Source organism: Triturus cristatus, chromosome 7 (assembly GCF_964204655.1).
Source record: "Triturus cristatus chromosome 7, aTriCri1.1, whole genome shotgun sequence".
Classification (NCBI taxonomy): domain Eukaryota; kingdom Metazoa; phylum Chordata; class Amphibia; order Caudata; family Salamandridae; genus Triturus; species Triturus cristatus.
In genome coordinates, this window is record NC_140590.1 from 37,560,340 (window position 1) to 37,584,065 (window position 23,726).

General features: G+C 42.9%; 1 protein-coding gene across 1 annotated transcript in view; it reads right to left on the bottom strand.

The window, feature by feature from the left end:
* Positions 1 to 23,726, bottom strand: part of LOC146808751 (cell adhesion molecule CEACAM5-like) — a 460,313-nt gene that overhangs the window by 396,964 nt on the left and 39,623 nt on the right. Inside the window, exon 4 of the mRNA XM_085614788.1 lies at positions 8,389 to 8,652. Coding sequence (XP_085470914.1) covers positions 8,389 to 8,652 — 264 coding nt within the window. The remainder of the gene's footprint in view (positions 1 to 8,388; positions 8,653 to 23,726) is intronic.

A 23,726-nucleotide genomic window follows, 5' to 3' on the forward strand; every position in this document is an offset into this window, starting at 1 on the left:
AAAAGCATAAACGATTTGTTGTAATCAGGGTTTGCTAAAACTGGTGCTTGACATAAAGCTCTCTTTAATTCTTCAAATGCCACAGTGTGTTCTTGAGGACTTTAGTCTTTTTGTGTCTTGGGCTGTGAAAAACCAGAAATCAATTGAATACGTTCCGGTGCCCACAACTAATTCCCCTGAAAGATCACAATAAAACATGAGAAAAAGGGGAAAGCACCATACCTATTTCCTCGGCTTAATTTCTAAGGGGGCTAATTTCTAAGGGGCTTAATTTCTTAAGGGGCTAGCGGGAAGCGAACCTCCTCAGGGGCCAGCAGAAAGCCAATATTCTCCTCCTTCCCCCCCTTTTTGACAGGAGGAAATCTGAAACAGATTTCACTGCTGTCAAACACTATCAAACCCTGTGTCTTGTCAACACTATTAATCCCTGTGTGTAGCTACTGGGCGTAAGCAAAATTATAGGAGATACACAGCGTATTTGAAACGGCGAGAAATCCTTCAAATTAATGTACAAACCTCATTGTGTTAGCTCATAAGCTGGCCAAATGACATCTCATATGCAAATGTCCCAATTACATGAACCTACACCAACCTGAAGTCAATATTAATGCTAGGAGGCCCTAATAGGAATGCTAAATTACCTAAATATTCGGAAAACCAAGTTTAAGAATAGTTGTTAATGTTGATAATTAATAATTTATCTGCTAAAGAAATCAGTCATTTTGCAATAATTTCCACCTATACAATAAATAGCCTAATTTAAAAACAAGTCAACTTTTGGGGCCACCACTTACAAGAATGAGCTTACTAAAGCAAACTTTAAAAAGGAAATCCTGTCAGATATTTTCTCATTACCCTAAATACCGTGCCTCATTTGTCACTCTGTGGTGGCAGTCCTTATTTAAAACAGGCCTTTCAAGAGTTAAGATGCGAGTGCACAGATCATAATTGTTCCTTAATGTCCAATCTGGAAACATATGACCGAGGCTGCCTGTCTATAAGAGAAAGGCAGTCATGTGAAAAATATTTTAGTCTTGCATAGCCTTTTTCTTTTGTTTCATTCATCTCCAACACCAATTAGACATACACTGATAACGTGTTGTCTGCTATTTTGACAGCATGATAATGGTAATATCATGTCTGTGAAATTTAGTAATTGTGAACAAGTTCCAGCCAAGCGCTGTGCAAAGATTGCCGTCGTCACGACCATCTCTGTACTTGCACTGGAGAACTTTGTATTAAACGCTAAACAGACTGGTCAATACAACACAAAAAACAAAACATATATAAAATACATATGCCAAGCCATCAGTATACCAAGCACAGAAAGCATAGACAACTGCACTAACATATATAAATGAGCAGCGATGCGCAATTACAGTACCTACAGCTCAGAGGCGAACATTCTGGCCTGCTTAATTTGTCAGGCTTATAATCAATAACCGATTTACCTGCCCTATACACCTCCATCTGACAGTGGGTCATCCCAATGATGACCGTGTCAAGTCTGACACACAGGATCAGCAACAATAATCAAAAATGAAGAACACACGAACCTGTCTTTTTTTTATAAAAATGAGCTATGCATCTTTGTACACAATGTACCCTCATGTCCTAGACGAAGATGCATCTCCCATCTTTCCTCACAGACCCGTAACCACTGGATCATTTATCCAATGCAACTGGTGGCAGCTTGTGGCCACAATTCAAAAATGTCTGAATTTGAAAATCGTTTTTATATAGGCACATAGCCCTTAAAATTCCAAGCAAGAGCAACATTTTACTTTCTGGCCAGAAGCAATATAACATTTGCTAAAAAATAAAACAAATCTTCTCCATAGACATTTCCTCGGGGCACTTGTTTTGCACAGAATAGAACAAGGGAATCTTTCTCGACTTACATTTCTCAGCTGCCCTGTCTTATCAGAGAAGCTAAAAATAGCCCCTCAGCGCGGCTTGAGCCTGGGCTGCCAGCCATCTTTTTTTTTGTTTTCCTACTCCCGGCCCCCAAGGCTCTCCGGCTGCAGGCATTACACAGATGCGATGTCAGAGAAGCTTTCTAAGCAGTGCCTCTGTTCTGCTCCTCTCACCGGCCCCCACCTACACTGGCTACAAGGTCAGAATCTGTCTCCGATTTCTGTATCACATTCTGCTCTACACAGCCCCCACCTTCTCCTCACTCTGAAGCTGTCAAAGACAAAAAGACTACTCAATTCCATAAAAACTGCAATAATTCGCCGAATTGAAAAATTATTTTTATATACAATTTGCTCTCAGGGGGTCATAATCTTACCGACTTGACCCAGTACATTGGCTCACTGGACCACCAAGAACACAAACCTGTATTCATGAACAATTTGCAAATTCGAAATACCCACAATTCTTTTTTCAAGCTAAACTTTTCAAAAATGTAAACACCAGCTATGCGCTGTTCATTTGGTGGGTGGCTCAAGAACCTTTGGGCTACTATATCATTATTATATGTATCGTGGTACTTGCGGTGGCACTCTAACTGGTCTTTCTACTGGGGCCACTCTTGCTAGGTCCTCTGAAAGGACGGGATAAATACCAGCAACGTCAGTATTTCTTTTTCTGTCAGCCTGCGCTCATTTTACCAGCTCCACTTCTCTCTGCTTCGTGAAACACTTACTCTGTCCTCCTATGTCACTCCTTGCGCCAAACTCAATGGCATCCTTCCAAGCTGGTCTACATTTCCTCTTTCATAAGAGTGTTTCGTTGTCTGTCTACTTGTTCTGCTTTTACTCGGATACCTTCCTCAACTAATACACTTTCTCGGGCTTTGTCTGAATCCTCCCTACTTTTCTCTTCTTTTCTGAGCGCTTTCTCTGTGCGTCTATGCAATTCTTTACGCCATAATTCAATGTCATATTTCTGTGACTGTCTGGCTGTCTTTTTCCATAACTCTTCTTCTACTCTCATGATGCAATCTGCATCCCAAGTCCCAGCTGCGGGCCACCTCTGACTTTCTGGTAAATCCTTGGTGTAGTCCACCCATAAATCAAGAAATAATACGGCATCTAGGCCATGCTTATGATACATAAAGTACCCTGGAGTGTCCCTAGGTGGAATGGGAACAGCTTCTTCGAGTACCCCTTTTCTAGTTGTGATCTGTCTTAACTTCGAAAAGAGCGGCATATTGAGAACTGATCTGATACCTGATTTTTGAACACACTTAATACAATAAAACACGATAATGAACAGTCATTCATACCACAATATGTAGGACGTATTAACACATTTAACATTTAACATTTAATGAACAACAATGATGGCCATTAGGGAACTAATCACTTAGCATAATACTCGACACTAACTAGGTGATTCTGAATTATAGAATTATATACTAGACATACTAGATATACTGCTAAACAGTACAGATACACTGCTGAAACAGTGCAGACCGGATTTGTGTACCCAAACCCGTCTTGACCGGCACAACCTATGTGCACGTCAGAACGCCTCCCCGGCAATGGTACTCACCGGGTAGCTCGGAACGGAAGGCCTCGGAACTGAACTGGACTAGACCAAACTGGACTGGACTGGACTCGACTCGTGACTTGGATACTTCGGAACTTCGGAATCTGGTGGGCCTCTGTATACCTCGGACACAGCTCTCTCGCAGGTGGGCTCTGGGTAGGACAATCTGCGTTCCTCACCGCCTCGTATGGATGCCTGGTCGCAGTCTGTCCCCTTCGTTGGCCTGAGGGAGTTGGCGGGAAGACCCGCGACGTGCGCGCTTGAAGTCCGTCACGGCTGTGGAAGGGGGCAAAACTGGACCTTCATCTCCGGCGTGTGGGGAAAGAGATTAAACTGTTCGGGCGCCATTATGTGGTAAATAAAATATTACGCTCTCAGAATTTTTCAGAATATCAATAGGATCATGCATAAAGCAAGAGGCTGAGTCTGTGGTATCAGGTTCTAAAAGGGCTTTATTCCAATAACTCGAGTCAAAGGGAGAATATTTCCATCACCACTAAGGATCTGGAATGGACTGAAAAGTATTCTCAATATTCTCAAAACATTATTCACAGAGTACAGTATATATACATTTCTCAATTGTACGTAAGCAAAAGAGCAAGAGAGAATGAGATAAGAGCATGTGGGCGTGTAAGTAGGCGTGAAGGTGGGCGTCCATGTGGGCGTCCACTTGATGATAATAGGTAATTTGTCATAGGTGGGTGGATACCTGGAGGGGGTTGCGTGATCTGCTGGAATTGTACTGGAACTTTGCCTTACTTGTGCTCAACTCGAGTATGACGTGTAACTGACGTGGGGAGGGTTGCTATGCAACCGAACAAGTCTGGAAGTGAGGCCTTCAGTGTCAGAACGACCAGCACATCTTGTATTATCTGATATCCGATGTCTGGAGCAGGGACTGATTTGTGACATAGGTTGCTCATCACCAAGAGCCGATATGGCATCTATTTCTTAATTTACTTCATTTACTGCAGAGGCCTTACATGGGGGCTATGGGCTTTTTACTGACGTGAGCTTTGCAATCTCACAAAGAGAGACAGTAAGGCTGGGCTCCCTCCTTGCAGATGGGTCGCGTTCATTCCTCCTTCACCAGGCAAGAATGTATTTCTCGAGGAGCGGAACAGATAACTTGAAGGCTGAATACAGTTTTTGGCAGGCAACAGACAGGCTGAGTCAGGCACCGTTAGCTGCGCAGGGAGTGGGACAAAGTTCATGGATACAGATGCGAGCTCAGACTGGAGCTGTCAGAGGTAGAAAGCAGGGAAAGGCTTGATGGTAGCATTCAGGGCCTACTCGCCTGAACTGCAAAATGGAGTAACTGAGCCATATAAAGTCGGTGGCCTTTTGTACTTAGGAATCGAATATCCGGCCCATTCATGGCGGATCTGAAAGAGGACATGTTGACGGTGGACGCACATGTGTTTGCGTCTTCATAACTAGAACTGGAGGGAACATACATGTACTTGTAACATATACATGGAACCGTTGGGGTCTAAGATAGGGGACATAACTGATCAGAGAAATCCACATTTCCACAGACTGATGAGTAGGGTGGGACTCAAGCCGCGAGCCACTGCCTCCTGACAGCTGGGTCCACCCCACAAACTCCATCTTTGTGCTCACCGTTCACCGTTGCCTCACACGCTGCTGATCCCTGACGCACTGAGGTGACAGTCAGTCGAGCTGGTCAGTCAGGGAAGGGGGGTACCACACTCCGCAGCCTCAACCACCTCTCCACTGCCCTTGGCAGCTCCACTCTGCTCCATTGTATAGCACGCTGCATCACGGGACAGGAAAAACCTTGCTCTCAGAACATCGTGCAAAGCAGTCCCCGCGATCTGGATATGTCTGCTCCAGCAGGTGCGGAATTTTGACCACTGACTTCGGAGATCCATGAACAACTCCAGTCGTCATCTGCCTCCTTCCTCAAGGCTGGGGCACCAACCTACTGCCACATCCGCGGGGACCCTGTGCTCCCTCCATAGCCTTGCAACGGCTGAACCAAGCGACCAGCAAGCTGCCAGCGGTGCGCGCCAACCACTGCAGCCCTCTGCTGCCTGACGTGGAAAGCGCCAACTCACGCTTCAGCAGGGGACTCTGGACCCTGAGGACCACAGCACTGATAAACCACTCAACAGGTGCATCAATTAATTCCCTGCATTCCGATGCACTGATTTCCATACTCTGGCCTCTCCTCTTGACCTCTCGATCTACCCTCTCTCTCAATCTTCGACCCTGGCTACTTTGACGGTTAATGAAAAAAGGTTTTTTGTTGGACAATCAAGCACAGTGGCGACTCCTCCGCTAAGGCCGAGAAGCGTCGCCCCACTGCTCACGGAGCAGTGCAAAATAAAAAATAAAATGATAATAGCTGAAGTTATTATCATTTTTTTTTAGTATCCACCCGGTTCGGGTGGGGAGAGCCGGGCTCCTGTGATGAGGGAGGAGTGGTAGCTGCAATATAAAGTGCGCAAGATGGTTTGGCCACTGTCTTGGGCTGGCCAAACCATCATGCGCACTTTGCATGTTCTCCACCCAGTTGGCATTACAGAATGGGAGTAGAACAATCCCAGGCTCCCATTCCCCGCCTGAGCACCGAACTGCGGCACTCAGACCAATCACAATGCTGCACTGCAGCATTGTGATTGGCTCAGGGGAGCCTGAGTGCTTGCAGCCAGAGCGGAGGGACGACATGTGAGAGACAGAGGACAGATGCAGCAATCAGATAAGGGATTTTTTTTTTTTTAAACCTCCCATCCATCCCACACCATCCATCCCACACACCCCATCCCCGCACCGCCACCGCATACTGTACCGGCCGCCACTGATCAAGGGATCGTGCTGTAAACTACACATAATCTGCTATAAAGATACAAATATTACCCACAAAGAAAGAATACAATATTGACAGACGAATATTGCTCAATTTCATATGTGGTGCTTTCATTGCAGAGCAGATCGAAGTCAGAAATAAAAAAAAAAAACAGATTATGAACTGAAGGGGCATTTATGACCTGTGACTTAACATCTCATCTTGCTCTTGTATTTGAAAATATTTACAAATTAACACCAATTTTACAGGATATCAAAACATTCGTAAGACATAATCACTAAAAAAGAATAGACAGACGGTTATCATGTCTATTCCAGGACATACAACAGATACACATTATGAATAAATGTCTCTGTTTATGTGGTTTGAAGCCTTTAGAACTGAATTGTGTTATTTCAATACAGCTCCCTCGCAGTTGACTTTGTTCTGGTACTAGCACTTCCCAACTTGGTTTGTGCTTTTTTAGACTGTTAGGTTTAGGGAGTTAGGAGGCCTGCCATGCCTCTTTATGCTTTTTACGTTGCATAGTTGGATGGACCACAGTGCTGTCTAACATCCAGGAATAAAGACATGTTTTAAAATGTTGTTCAATGCTTCAAGTTGAATTTTCAATTTTGACTTTAGAATTGCTTCACCCACTGTAACTTATTGTAGGACCAAAAAATGAATTAATAAATTAGGCAAATCTATCTTTATCACACATTTACAAGTGATTATATTCACAAAACACTTTCACTTGGACGATTAAAAATCAACCCAAGTTGAGCCATGTTGTTTGTTTAAACAAAAGCCTGTAGTAGATCTCATGTTGAATCTATGATAAAACACGTTACTCTATTTACGTAACAATTTAAATAAAAACTAATCAGAATAGGTTTTGAATAATGGTAACAAGTTAATGGCTTCTATAATAGAATATCGTGAGATGAAAATGTAAAATGTTATTGAAATTTGATCACATGGTTGAGTTTCACGTAGGATGGTGAACAAATGGACTTAAGATTTCACTGCGGAAGTGAAGCATGTGACACTAATGGGTTCTCCCCCCCCATTTTATGTCATTGATCATTTTATAAGTCAGCTGATACAGTATAAATTATTAATTGTCATCCTAGTCTAGGGGTCTCCAACCTTTCAGTAACAACAGCAACTTCAATTCAATAAAATCCTCCTGACCTACTGTTCCTATTTGTTTTGTAATAGTGACCACGTTAGAAGAGATTGCACTAGCCGCCACCATATACTGGATGACCAGAAGTGATCACCAAGGTGCATCCGGCAGAGTTGCCAGCAATAATGTAAAAATAGGGTTTGTCGATGTGGTATCAGTCAACATGGGTAATGCTTGACAGACAGAGCTTCAATGTCCCAGGCTCCACGGTTATAGTATTAGTAATACGTCTCTCCAATGCCGCATGATTTATCATTCAAATATCAGTTTACATTATATCCAACCAACATCTAACCAGAAACACACACATTTTGGCCTCAAATACAGACGTTTCAAGTTTGTTATACTTATACAAATTCAACCAAGCAAAAGCTTCTAATGTGGTAGCTGGGCTGTATATGGAAATGCTACTTACAGGTAGCTGAATAGCTACCAGTAGCTCACGAGCTACTTGTTGGAGAAACTTGCCCAAGAGTATATTAACCTACACTTTTGTAGTCATCTCTATTAATAAGATCCATCTAATAAGTATATGGGGTTTTATTTTACTTTTGTCTTATGTCAGTGTATATCCACATTTTAATAACTTAGCTATCACAGTGTTTTGATAAGAGATCAATTGTAAATACTTTTTCCAGTAACATTTTATGTCTCAGTTAAGCAAATAGCACATTATTAACCAAATTCACCTCTTAATCACTTATGAATGTGATCTACCTTAATTATTTCACAGCCACCTTTGAAACAACATAAAAAACAATGTCTGGACATGAAACATCTGGCAAACAAGGAACATGAAAGACTGCAAGGGTCTACCATCAGCAGCAACTGGACCGCAGCAGGTCTACCCATTAATCCCCCAGGGATGAAATAATTGGTTACCCACCCAGGACGTGGATCCCCCATATCGCGTACTTAGACAGATGCGTGACACTCTTAGAGGTGGAACATGTGTACTTTCCAGAGTCCGTCAGAGTTAGAGAATTAAAGCCTAGTTCAGGTCCTGTATCCAATAAGGTTTGCCCATTGAGAAGCCATGTGTACAGTGCAGGAGGGTAAGATGCAGCCGTGCAAGAGAGGGTTAGAGCCGAGCCGGCCAGATAGACCGGCTTCTCAGGGCTGGCAGAGATCACTGGAGTGTCAGGTCCATCTGATGTAAAAAAAAAATAACATTTTATAGAAATGAAACTAGCTGAGTAAACACTTGCTATTCTAGTAGTGTTTGTGTTCATCAATGCTGTGTGTCTTGCAGACAGAGGCACTGAAAGTACTGGATGTTGAGACAAAAGTAAGACTAAAGAGATGCAATGAGAATGTACAGACTCAATCGCTTATTCTGAGAAAAGTATAACTTTGGTCAATGAATCGGCCTAAAGAACTGGGCATCAGGTGTAACCTGTTGTGTATCTTCAGTCCAATAGCATGTAATGAGCGTAACAAAAAGTGATGGATGAAATGCTTGAGTTAATATCAGCAGCTGGAGATCACTCGGCCTCAGCCGGGCCGGTTTTGGCATACTTTGGTCTCATCAGTGAGCTGTAGCTTCAGTCCTACAGCACTGTAGTGTGCACGGGCCCCTCATCTGGGCATACCCATTGTACTTAGGGCGTTAACTGTAACACACAATTGGGTGATGGAAGGAATGCTTGAATTAACCTCAAACCTCAGGGCTTCATCCAGACCATAATTTGTCAGCCACTGTACCATTCTAGACAGCGATCAGCCGTATGCAAATCAGTTTTGGTAGGAATGCTTGAATTAACCTCAAACCTCAGGGCTGCATCCTGACCACTGTACCATTCCAGACAGCGATCAGCCGTATGCAAATCAGTTTTGGTCCTGCTTCAATAGGATCAGTCCAAGCCTAACTGCCAGAGCAGGACCGCTCCAGATGGGAAGACAAACAACTCTAGGCCACAGACGTTTCACAAGCATTCTCCCATCAATTTGTGTTTTCCTCAGTGTGATGGATATGTCCAGACATGGGTCCCATACTCACTGTACCATAGAACTCAAGCTGTATCACATTTACAAGGCTTTTGCAGGAAGGAACCAGTCTCGGGCTCCCATTCAGAAGGGATCTGGCTTGGTAGTTAGGACAAGACTGTTACTTTTGGAGAAGGACCAAGGCTGATTTGCATACACTTGTTCTCCTTCTGCAGTGGCATTATGGGTGAAAATGATGGACTGGAATTCGACCAGAGCAGGTGTCAGTGACTGAAAATTTTTTGCAGACTTTCAACCCATCATATTTGTGTTTTCCTCAGTGAAGCACCCTAAGTGTGACGGGTATTCCCAAACATGGTTCCCAACTATAGCACACAGATGAGGCCGAAAGAGGCAAAAACTGGTCTACGGTTGCTTGTGTTCCCATTCAGATGGTGAGGAAATAAAAAATTGTGAGACCTATATGTCCCCTATGTGCCCCTCAAACGCTTTATGTATACATGCATGTAACCTATGCATTTCCCCTCCATGGCCTGTCTATCATGATGCTTATGCTATAAACGTGGCCTGCCATCATCCAGTCTCCCATGAGAGAAACGACAAATCTGTATTGAGGCCTACACGTTTTGCATCATGTTTTCCTGCACCACGTGAAAACCCATGTTTATGGCTCAGCCAGAGCCGAAAAGAGGTTTCAGGCCTCAGACGCTCTGAAAGCTGCAGCTGCGTATCCTTGGCCTTGCACACTTGGGCCTCAGCCAAAGGGGCCCTGTCCGGAGTGCCAAGACAGTATTGAGCACGGTTATCTGCTTACTCCTACTAAACCACATTCCTGCCTGGAGAAGGAGGAATAAACGACCCGTCTGCAAGGAGGGAGCCTAGCCTTACTGTCTCTCTTTGTGAGATTGCAAAGCTCACGTCAGTAAAAAGCCCATAGCCCTCATGTAAGGCCTCTACAGTAAATGAAATAAATGAAGAAATAGATGCCACATTGGCTCTTGGTGATGGGCAACCTATGTCACAAATCAGTCCCTGCTCCAGACTTTAGATATCAGATAATACAAGATGTGCTGGTCGTCCTGACACTGAAGGCCTCACTGAAGGCCTCACTTCCAGACTCCCCGGTTGCACAGCAACCCTTCCCCACGTCAGTTACACGTCATGCTCGAGTTGAGCACAAGTAAGGCAAAGTTCCAGTAAAATTCTAGCTGATCACGCAACCCCCTCCAGGTATCCACCCACCTATGACATTCACCAATGATCATCACGTGGACGCCCACATGGATGCCCACCTTCACGCCTACTTACACGCCCACATGCTCTTATCTCATTCTCTCTTGCTCTGCCTGAAGCACTCCTGCTTACGTGTAATATTCAAATGTATATATACTGTACTCTGTGAATAAAGTTTGAGAATAGTTTGAGAATAGTCTGAGAATATTCTGAGAATACTTTGAGACCCTTCCAGATCCCTTGTGGTGATGGAACTATTCTCTCTTTAACTCGAGTTATTGGAATAAAGCCCTTTTGAACCTGATACCACAGACTCAGCCTCTTGCTTTATGCATGATCATATTGATATTATAGAAATTATGACTGCGTATTACTTTATTTACGACATTAAATGGCGCCCGAACAGGGACAAATCTCTTTCCCCACACGCCGGAGATGAAGGTCCAGTTTTGCCCCCTTCTACAGCCGTGACGGACTTCAAGTGCGCACGTCGCGGGTTTTCCCGCCAACTCCCTCAGGCCAACGAAGGAGACGGACTGCGACCAGGCATCCATACGAGGCGATGAGGATTGCGGATCGTCCTGACCCAGAGCCCACCCTGCGAGAGAGCTGTGTCCGAGGTTTCTAGAGATCCACCTAAGATACGCCATTCCCTGCGCAGCGTCAAGTGTCCGAGGCCTTCAAGTTCAAGTTCTGCTTCCTGGTGAGTTTCTCATGGGGGTTGCAATCAAGACGGGTTCATTTAATGAACACGGTAAAGACGTGTCTCACTTGTGAGACCGGTATGTTCAAGAGCATGCATCAAGGATTAAAGAATTAAAGTAATCTAGGTATTAAGGTGCACCGATATAACTGTATGAATGTTATTGTCTTAGTCAGGTTCAGTTAGGTTTGAATGTGTCAGGTTTTTATGTAAGTTTGTTTCATTGTGATTTTTTGTTTTTGGTTCATTGTGATTTTTGTTTTCAGTTACATTCCAACATGCCGTTGTTTTCGAAACTGCGTAAGATATGTACCAGAAAAAGGTGTACTAGAGGAACCAGTTAACATTCCGCCTAGGGACACACCTGGACATTTTATGTACTGTAAGCATGGTTTAGATGCCGTGTTATTTTTAGAACTATGGGTGGATTACACGAAGGATTTAGAGACAAAGTATAGATGGCCTATCACGGGAATGTGGGATGCGGAATGCATTATGAAGGTAGAGGAAGTGATATGGAAGAGAAAATATAGACCTGCTCAGAAGGATGCCATTGAGTTTTGGCGCAAGGAGTCACATAGAAGAACAGAGAAAGTGTTTCACAAAGCAGAGAGAAGTAGACAGGAGTCTGAAAAAGCCAAAGAAAAGAAGTTACAGGAGGAAGGGGAAGTGGTAAAAAAAGAACAGACTGAAAGAGAAAGAAATACTGTCGTTGCTGGTATTTATCCCGTCCTTTCAGAGGAACTAGCAAGAGTGGCCCCAGTAGAAAGAACAGTTAGAGTGCCACCGCAAGTACCCCGATACATATAATAATGATATAGTAGCTCAAATGTTCTTGAGCCTCCCACCAAAAGAACAGCGCATAGCTGGTGTTTACATGGTCCAACATTTGATTACGTTGTCAAAAGGAAATTGAGAGGGGTGTAGCTAGAGAAAGAGCAACACCTGTGATTTGATGACACCCCTAATGTACAAAGTGTGAACGAAAAAATAATAAGTGGTCGGTTAAGAGTTTAGCTTGAGGAAAAAATTGTGGGTATTTCGAATTTGCAAATTGGTCAAGAATACAGGTTTGTGTTCTTGGTGGTTCAGTGAGCCAATGTGCTGGGTCCAGACGGTTGTGGGTCCTGATTCACGCTGAACATGCAGAGACTCCCACCTATTAGAGGTTGAAAAAAAAATAATAATCCATTGTGTGAAGTACTACCCTATATCTGCCCTGTACTTGTAAGTTATGTGCTGTACATTATCCACAGTGGGCGTTTCTACTAAACTGAGATTAGAAAAATAAGAATACGACCCCCTGAGAACAAATTGTATATAAAAATAATTTTTCAATAGGACGAATTATTGCAGTTTATATGGAATTGAGTAGACTTTTTGTCTTTGACAGCTTCAGAGTGAGGAGAAGGTGGGGGCTGAATAGAGCAGAATGTGATACAGAAATCGGAGACAGATTCTGACCTTGAAGGAAGTAAAGGTGGGGGCGGTTAAGGAGCAGAACAGAGGCACTGCTTAGAAAAGTGTTGTTTTATTTTTTAGCAAATGTTACATTGCTTCTAGACAAAAAGTAAAATGATGCTTTTGCTTGAAATTTTAAGGGCTATATGCCTATATAAAAACGATTTTCAAATTCAGACAATTTTAAATTGTGGCCCAAAAGTTGCCACCAGTTGGATTGGCAAAATGATCCAAAGGTTACAAGTATGAGAAGAAAAATGAGATATGCGCCTTTAAATAGGAAATCAGGGTGCATTGTGTTGAAATAGATGCATAACACCTTTTCAAAAAGAAATGTTTGTGTGTTTTTCATTTTTTGATTATTCTTGCTGGTCCTGTGTGTCAGACATAACACAGTCAGTTCAGCTGACAGCTGGTCATCATTAAGATGACCTACTGTCAGATGGGGGTGAATAGGGCAGGAAAATCAGTTATTGATTATAAGCCTGACAAATTAAGCAGGCCAGAATGTTCGCCTCTGAGCTGTAGGTACGGTAATTGCGCATCACTGCTCATTTATATATGTTAACGTAATTTGTCTATGCTTTCTGTGCTTGGTATACTGATGGCTTGGCATATGTATTTTATATATGTTTTGTTTTTGTGTTGTATTGACCAGTCTGTTTAGCGTTTAATACAAAGTTCTCCTGTGCAGTACAGAGATGGTCGTGACGACGGCAATCTTTGCACAGCGCTTGGCTGGAACTTGTTTACAATTACTAAATTTCGCAGACATGATATTACCATCATCATGCTGTTAAAATAGCAGACAACACGTTATCAGTGTATGTCTAATTGGTATTGGAGATGAATAAAACAAAGAAAAATTATGCAAGACTAAAATATGTGTCACATGACTGCCCTTCTCTTATAGACAGGCAGCCTCGGTCATATGTTTCCAGATTGGACATTAAGGAACGATTATGATCTGTACACTCGCATCTTAACTCTTGAAATGCCTGTTTTAAATAAGGACTGCCACCCCAGAGTGAGAACTCTGCCTTTTAGAATGTTGTAGATGGGTTTCCACAAATGAGGCTCGGTATTTAGGGTAATGAGAAAATATCTGACAGGATTTCCTTTTTAAAGTTTGCTTTAGTAAGCTCATTCTTGTAAATGGTGGCGCCAAAAGTTGACATGTTTTTAAATTAGGCTATTGGGTTTGGGCTTCTGAAGGGAGGAGTTTGAATATGAAAGGCGAGGGATGCAGCTTCTTGTATAGGTGGAAAGTATTGCAAAATGACTGGTTTCTTTAGCAGATAAATTATTAATTATGGAATTATCAACATTAATAAGTGTTCTTAAACTTGGTTTTCCAAATATTTAGGACGCTTAGCATTCCTATTAGGGCCTCCTAGCATTAATATTGACTTCAGGTTGGTGTAGGTTCACATAATAGGGACATTTGCAAATGAGATGTCATTTGGCCAGCCTATGAGCTTACACAATGAAGTTTGTACATTTGCTAGAAGGATTTCTCGCCATTTCAAATGCGCTGTGCATCTCCTATAATTTTGCTTACGCCCAGTTGCTACACACAGGGTTTGATAGTGTTTGACAGCAGTGAAATCTGTTTCAGATTTCCTCCTGTCAAAAGGGGGGAAGGAGGAGAATATTGGCTTCCTGAGGAGAATATTGGCTTCCTGCTGGCCCCTGAGGAGGTTCGCTTCCCATTAGCCCCCTTAGAAATTAAGCTGAGGAAATAGGTATGTTGCTCTTCCTTTTTTTTCACAGCCCAAGACACAAAAGGAGGTACGTGCATTCATTGGCCTCACTTCATATTGCAGGCAGTGGATTCCCCAGTATGCTTACATAGCCAAGCCCCTAATACAGTTGATGACACAGGAGGCAGCTTCTACTAAAGTCCTCCCATGGACACAGGAACACACTGTGGCATTTGAAGAATTAAAAAGAGCTTTATGTCAAGCACCAGTGTTAGCGATCCCTGATTACAACAAATCTTTTATGCTTTTTGTGACAGAGTGGGATGGAACAGCACTATCTGTCCTAACACAAGATCATGCAGGAAAACACAAGCCCTGTGCTTATTTTTCTAGTACATTGGACCCAGTAGCACAGGCTTTGCCTGCGTGCCTAAAATCTGTTGCAGCAAACAGCTTTAGCCATAAGACAAAGTGATTCATAGTGCTGGGCCACCCCCTGACAGTACAAGTACCGCACGCAGTGGATGTTCTCTTGAACCGAACACAAACACAACACCTGACTGTAGCAAGACTGACAGGTTATGAGCTGACGTTATTTCAACCACACATAGAGATCAGACGATGCAACATACTAAATCCTGCTACTCTTTTGCCCTCCAGTACAGAAAACGTTTCCCCACATGACTGTGTTGAAGTAATACATACCGTGACTAAACCAAGACAAGACTTGACAGATGTTGCACTCCCAGACCCTGACCTAACACTATATGTTGACGGCTCATGTATGAGGACGGGGCGGGAGAATTAGTGGCAGCATATGCAGTGACCACTGCTACTGAAATCATAGAGACTAAAAGAATAGACATACTGTCAGCACAAGCAGCAGAGCTCATCGCCCTGACACAAGCGTGCATAAGAGCTAAGCACTTGAGAGTAAACATTTACACCGATTACTAAAGCCACAGATACCATTTCTCAAGGCAATGATCTGGCAGACCGAACTGCTAAACAGACAGCTCAGACCCCACTAGACATGACAAACTCACTGGTACCATCAGTGTCCAAAGCCATGATAGTTAGGGATCCTTCCAGGGATGTACAAGACATACAGACACATGCTACTCTAGACGAATTAAAGAAATGGTCGGAACAAGGAGGGGTACTGACTGATCAGGGTTGGATGTCTAAGGGCAAAGCAACATGGTTTCTTCCTGATTCGATGGTACAAGTGATCATAAATACCGCACATAGTCCTGCACACTTAGGAGAGAAAGCAATGCTAGACAGCTTACAGAATATATGGTTCAACAAGCACCTGCGTGCAGCAGCGAAACAAAAGGTCAGAACATGTATGATCTGTTGCCAATTCAATCCAGGTAAAGGCATTCCGATGGAACAAGGTGGATTCCATCCACCTGACTGCCCTTTTGAAGTGCTCCAAATGGATTATATCCAAATGAACAGATGTAGAGGTTACAAATATGTCCTGGTACTCATGAAGCAGGTGTCCCTTCTGTTGGGGTATACCTGGAAGTTCCATTGTGTGCGACATCCTGAAGCAGCAGGCCTTGTAGAAAGACACAATCAGACCTTAAAGATAAAGCTAGCAAAGATTTGCGCAGACAAAGGTGTAGATTGGATGGTAGCCCTGCCGGTTGCCCTCTTTTACATGCGAATGGTAGCCCATTCTAGAACAGGCTTATCTCCCCATGAAGTGGTCTTTGGTAGACCACCGAATATGTGGGGCACTCCAATGCCTAAAAAGATTACTGATGTTGATAGTAACATGCTGACAGATTACCTGGCTTCCTTGATGTCTGCACTACTCTCTTGTCATTCGCAGGTTGCTGCCGCCTTCCCGGACAACACCCAGGTCAAGGGACACTCCATCGCTAATAAGGAACTTTGATAGATCGAGCCCTCTTGAGCCGAGGTGGAAGGCGCCGAAGTCGTTAAAGTCGAAGGACGGAAAGGATGGGTTCATCTTCATCATTGTAAACGCTACTTCGGGAATAACTATTCTTTCAAAAAGAACACTAACTGTTCGGACTTTGAGCCCCCTTTACTAGAGGAGACTCCGCAGCAGGAATATAAAGCTAAACTAAGATCTAATAAGTCAGAACCCGTTTGATCAATTAAGTCCACTAGGTGGTGAAGCGGTTGAACATGTATTCTGGCTTGCATAAGATCTTGGACAATATATATAACGATAAAAAGAGCAAGATGAAAAGCAAATACTGTAAAATATTACGTGGTAGATGTATAGTGACTTTGATTTTTCTATCTCTTCTGTGCATCACGATAATATGTATCAGCTTAATACTACATGCTATTTTTCCTCCTATTGCCTCACTCTTACACTCCTCCACTAATGATACCATAAAGCACACATTTAGTGATCTGCCATCCCATGAGCTATCATATCGACTTGCCTTACGCAACAATACCTTTATTCAGATGCTGCACCGTTCACACCAGACTAGCAATGCTACAGACTGCTGGGTCTGTGGCCGACTTCCCCCGTATCAGAAGGTGAAGGGAGTGTTGCCTCTTTTCCCTTTTCCGTTCTCCCATAATGGATCTTGCGGAGCATGGTTTGCCTTAATGACATCCATCAACGGTGATGCCAAAGAATGTCAAGACAAGGAGTGTAGGGGCGACTGGGTATGGGGTAACTTGAATAAAGTCATGAATGAAGCATGTTTTCCAGATGAAGAAGGTCTTCCCCAAAGGAAAGGTACAGATCTAGAAAATGAAGAGTATCTGCAAGGAAATGCGACCCTCGACTTTATAGTGTTGAATGTCAAGCCCATACACAATTTAGGTCCATCCTCAATTACAGTCCTGCCAGTAAAAGGGAACTTGTGTGTCAGAAAAGAAGGCTCAGTACATTTGGGGCACAGCGAGTGTAATACTGTAATAGTGTTTAAAGACAAAGGAAAGTGCTATTTCAGAGAATCACGACACACCTACTTTATTTGTGGCCAGACAGCCTACGTGCAACTGCCCTTAGACTGGGGTGGGACGTGCTACATATCATTTATTTTATTCCTAATAACGCACCGTCTGTATACAAAGCAATAACAGGGCTCCACAAGATTGCCCAAAACATACATCAAGACCCAGGCACGTGGACTTGGTCCAGTTGGCTCTGGGGATTAATATCGGCATGGGGATGGAAAGTGTTGACCATCTGTGGATTAATACTACTAATGATATTCAGTTGTTGTCTATGTCTGCAGTGTGGCCCGGCCATTTGCGGCCTGTGTGCTACTGCATGTGTTCCACATCCCCATTTACAAAGCATTGAAAATGGAAAAATAATGCTGCAAGAACAGATCGACTGTCTCATGAGAATAGATGTGACATGAAAGGTCCACTAGGGGACAAGGAGGGAATGAGGAAATAAAAAATTGTGAGACCTATATGTCCCCTATGTGCCCCTCAAACGCTTTATGTATACATGCATGTAACCTATGCATTTCCCCTCCATGGCCTGTCTATCATGATGCTTATGCTATAAACGTGGCCTGCCATCATCCAGTCTCCCATGAGAGAAACGACAAATCTGTATTGAGGCCTACACGTTTTGCATCATGTTTTCCTGCACCACGTGAAAACCCATGTTTATGGCTCAGCCAGAGCCGAAAAGAGGTTTCAGGCCTCAGACGCTCTGAAAGCTGCAGCTGCGTATCCTTGGCCTTGCACACTTGGGCCTCAGCCAAAGGGGCCCTGTCCGGAGTGCCAAGACAGTATTGAGCACGGTTATCTGCTAACTCCTACTAAACCACATTCCTGCCTGGAGAAGGAGGAATAAACGACCCGTCTGCAAGGAGGGAGCCTAGCCTTACTGTCTCTCTTTGTGAGATTGCAAAGCTCACGTCAGTAAAAAGCCCATAGCCCTCATGTAAGGCCTCTACAGTAAATTAAATAAATGAAGAAATAGATGCCACATTGGCTCTTGGTGATGGGCAACCTATGTCACAAATCAGTCCCTGCTCCAGACTTTAGATATCAGATAATACAAGATGTGCTGGTCGTCCTGACACTGAAGGCCTCACTGAAGGCCTCACTTCCAGACTCCCCGGTTGCACAGCAACCCTTCCCCACGTCAATTACACGTCATGCTCGAGTTGAGCACAAGTAAGGCAAAGTTCCAGTAAAATTCCAGCTGATCACGCAACCCCCTCCAGGTATCCACCCACCTATGACATTCACCAATGATCATCACGTGGACGCCCACATGGACGCCCACCTTCACGCCTACTTACACGCCCACATGCTCTTATCTCATTCTCTCTTGCTCTGCCTGAAGCACTCCTGCTTACGTGTAATATTCAAATGTATATATACTGTACTCTGTGAATAAAGTTTGAGAATAGTTTGAGAATAGTCTGAGAATATTCTGAGAATACTTTGAGACCCTTCCAGATCCCTTGTGGTGATGGAACTATTCTCCCTTTAACTCGAGTTATTGGAATAAAGCCCTTTTGAACCTGATACCACAGACTCAGCCTCTTGCTTTATGCATGATCATATTGATATTATAGAAATTATGACTGCGTAATACTTTATTTACGACAATGGGCCCTGGTTTGGCAGTTTGGACTGCCCTGTCCTTACTGGACAAGAATCAAGGCTGATTCACGTGTAGTTTGGTTCTGGTTGGAGTGACATAGTGGGTGAAAAACAGTTGACTGGAATGCAGCTCTCAGGCTGCTGCAAGTGTCCAATACTGTTTGCTAATGTTTTACCCATCACCTTTGTTGTTTCCCCTGTATTAAGTCGTACAATATTTTCAGATGCCATATGACTGCAGTAATGGCCTGAATGTAGCCAGTGGAGTCAAAAGGAGGCAAGGGGGGTGGTGCGGGGGATAGCAGAGGGATCAGCCATTATCTGCTGTCCACCTTGCATGCATAAGCAGAACTGCAGAGGAGGCAGAAGTAGGATGTGACTTTGGTAATAGGCATAAGTAACACAGTGCACCCTAGAGTGGATAGAACATGTGGATCGAATTAAGATGGAAACTTGGGTTGGGAATAGTAACTAAAATATCCTGCAGACACGTATATGTTTGTCCAGTTAGGACCCAGAGAATGTTGAAACAGTATGGCTTGAGGTGTGTAACTGCTGGAGCAGGTAATTCTAAAAAAATGTTTGTATACCCCTCCATTTTGCATGTTTACACTAATTAGATTAATTAATTAATTATAATCGAACTAATGGATTGGAGTGATGTGGAAAATACTTACCAACTTTACTAATATATGAATTACACGTGGGATTTGCATTTGCATGGCCTAATTAATATGTGAACTAAATTATGTACGCATACTAATTATAGACAATTAGAAAATTGCATGATATATGTTGCTTTGAGTGATGTAATTGTATTTTGTGCTTTATTTAGTGAGTATAACCCGCATTAAGTGTTGCTTTTTGCTAGATAAATACACACACATATGGGTATTAGTGAGGGAATAACATTTTATTAATCATTTTTATGTATTAATTACGTTTTGTGTTTCTTTGCTTGAGTTGACCATTCGGAGTGGCCACAAAATGGCTGACTTCCATATATGACGAACCAACTCCATTTCATGAGGCTCTGGCTGAAGTGCGCATGCGTCACTGCTAGCAACTGTGGCCTGGACCTGAGCCCAGAAGAACATGTACCATCCAAGGACAGTCTGGGCACTCTGCCATACTTTTAAAACAAAGACTGTTATGTGAACCGGAACTGACAAAGGTCAAAACCCAATAGACATTTTCGTGTGAAATCAGAAGGATGATCCCTGATTGTCCAATCAGCGAACTCGGATGTCAAAATTTTGATACTTGTAACATCGATTTTACTATAAATTATGGTAGAATAGAACGGTTGTATCTTCGATTACCATTTCCTGACGTTATGCTGACGGAGAGGACGGTGACACTGCAGGACAGCTGTTTCCCTGAATCTTTGACAGACTGAACTGATGACCAAATTCTGACTTAGAAGACGACAATTAGCCAGAATAGGTAAATATGACGATTGGTGATTTGAATAAAAGAATGGCCTAACTTGCATTTATTAGATAAAGATATTTGGATTAATCACTAAAAGAGTTGGGTTGTTTATTTATAGAAAATTTATTATACTGAAATGATTAAGAATTAGAAATTCATTTAAACCAGCGACTAACAGATCCACCGCCAAAATTATGAGAGGAATACCCAAGGTTGCATTTAAGGCCTAAATGAGCTACGGAAGGTACTGTAGATGTGTTTACTCATTAGGGTATAAAGAGTATTTCCTTTCATAACAGCGTTTGGAAGATAATCGCCTCCTGGAAACACAGATTGATGGTGAGTGTATGTTGGTGTTATGGGCCCCACCAGCGAATGTATTGAATGTGTGTGTTTGTAATATCATTGGTCTGTGACAGATTGAGGGATTTTGCATTCCACGCTGCAGCAGTTTTTCTGGTAGCAGGATGATGGTTTGTTATTGTTTTGGTTTGATGATTATTGCTTGTATATAGCTTATTGATTTTTGATTGGTATTGATTTATGTACTAACACTCTATGTTGAGTTGCGTTGAGTTTAATGTTGTTGGTACGGTTTCTGGGATGTAGGAAGTCGGAAGTTTGTAACGGTTCCGTAGTAGAGCAGAGGTAAGCGCTGTTCTCGGGAAAGACGGAATTGTTGTGGCCCTGTAGGTATACAGGGGAAACGTGGAACGATTGAAGTTGCACGACGCATTGTCTGGGTTCGATTCAGGTGACATCGCCGTGTGTTGCCATTAGAAGACATTTTCTGTGTGAGAGAAGTGTGTATGATAGCGAAGGTTACCTGTGAAATTCTGGTCTTAGGTACCAGGGATCCAACTGGCATTCCGATAACGCTTATCACTAGAGAGGTAATAGGTATTCTCTGAGCTTGTTAGAAGGACAAAGTAGAGGGAAGCGCTGCTTTGTTAACGTATGTCATAATTCTGTAGTAGATCAGTCTGTTCGCTGTTCTCGGGAAAGACAGGATTCTGTGTGAATGTACTACAGTTTTCCGTATAACAGTGTGTGTATGAAAAAGCATTCCGATTAATGGCGAAACTCTAGTTATATTTCTCAGGAGCATTGGGTCTCCAACTAGGTGTCTTAATTCTAGAGAAGCGGTTGGTTGATGCTTGCTAGAAGGGTAAGGTAGAGGGATGTACTACTTTATAAACGGAAGTAACAATTCCGTAGTAGGGCAGAGGTAAGCGCTGCTCTCGGGAAAGACGGAATTCTCGTGAGAAAGGTCTTTACTATTCTTTGGTTAGCGAAGCGGACAAAGGAGATGTTTCTATGTTGTTACTAATAGAATTGTAGGAATTGGAACAAAAACGTACTGAGCGGTTTTGTGAAGGAGGGGTCAGTAGCAGGAGCAGGAGCTGTCGCAGCGGCTGCTGACGTCGGAACGACCGTGCTGGGATTGGACAGTCGGTCAGAACAGTAAGACGCTCCGGAATGGTGCGTTGGTATACGCCGCGCTAGGAGTGGAGAAATACAGGGTGACGTAGACGCGCTCCTTATTGGTGCGTTAGTGTGAGTTGCGCGGAGATTGGAAAACTACAGAGGTGACGTAGACGCTCCAGATTGGTGCGTTAGTGTAAGTCGCGCTGGGACTGGACAGACTAGCGGTACCGTTATAAAGTAACTAAGGGTACACAAAAGACAGAAAAATTTATTAAGAACCACCAGAAAAGGAGAAAAAGAGTTGGTTTAGCAAAATTAAGAAGTGGTTTAAGAAGGATAAACTGGTTAAAACTAGGGAAGGACAGTTACTTCCTCCACCGAAAACCCCCGCATCCTTTATGGTTGCGAAATATGGATATCATATCTTTATCTGGTTAGATAACTGGGTAAAATATACAGTGGATGACGGAGTATTAGCTTTTCCAGAACATGGTTCATTTAATTTGGCTGTTTTGAGAAATTTGAGGGAGAAAATGATGAAATTAGAACCAAGACCTAGACTGACACAGTTTGAGGCTCTGACGGAGTGGGAAGATGAAATGCATGAACGAGAGAGACAAAGAAATGGTAGAGGATATAGGTACATGTTTGGTAGATCATACGGGCATGAAACGCATGATGATCGAATGAGAAGATGGTGGGAAGCAAGCATGACTGAAGGTTTGTTCCCCATAAGAACTACAGGAGAAAATGAAGGACGAAAGTGTGTAGAAAAGAGACATAATGTTGAGTCGAGAAGGTGCGGAGCTAATGAATCGGAAGATGATGTTCTTGATGACATGTTCTATAAAAATCCACCACCGTATCGACCAGAACCAGAAACATTAAACCCAAGTGCCCCAATGAGAGAAACATTGCGGATTATTAAGAAAGAACCAATGTTGCAAGATTTAGAGACAAGTAATTCTTTTAGAGAGGCAGAAAACAGAACAAATGGGGAGAATTCAGCAGAATTGGCAAAACCACATTAGAATTGACAGAGAAGATAAGGTAATTAACTAAGAATCTAGAAGCTGTAACAGTTCCAGTGACAATAGGTCCAGTAATGCCCATTTTCGAAAAACAAAGGGATCGCGAACATTGCTTAACAGTACCTTATACAAATTATAAACAGGTTGAACAGCCACAACTGAGCCAATATGAGAATCCATGGAGACAGACAATGAGTATGATTGAACCATGTGTTTCAAACAATCCATTTATAAATCAGAACACCCCGGAAAGGAGCAGAATGACAGTGGAATCAATGTTGGAACCACAAAGATTTCAGAACAAGGTAGTATAGAGAACCCAGTAGGACCATCTACCGATGAACTAAGTGAGTGGTTAAGAAGCTTCCAGAGAAAAGAAAAGGAATCCCAATCAATTGATGTGGCCAAGTTACGAATGGTATTGGAAGAATTAATCGTAGGGACTATCCCCACAGAAAAATTAAAAAACTACCAGGATGAGGAATTACTATTCTTATGTAAAAGTGCGACATGGAGAGCGAAAAACCTACATGAAAGGTTAGAAGAGGTAGCAAATGAAATGGGAATAGACATTGAGAAGGTAAAAGCTTTGCAAAAACCCTATCGTAATGATTTCACTGAAAAAGATATTGAAAATCTGAATACAACAGTACGGATAGGACAAACTAAGGACATAATCGTTCTATTGAGAAAATGGGGAGATGTG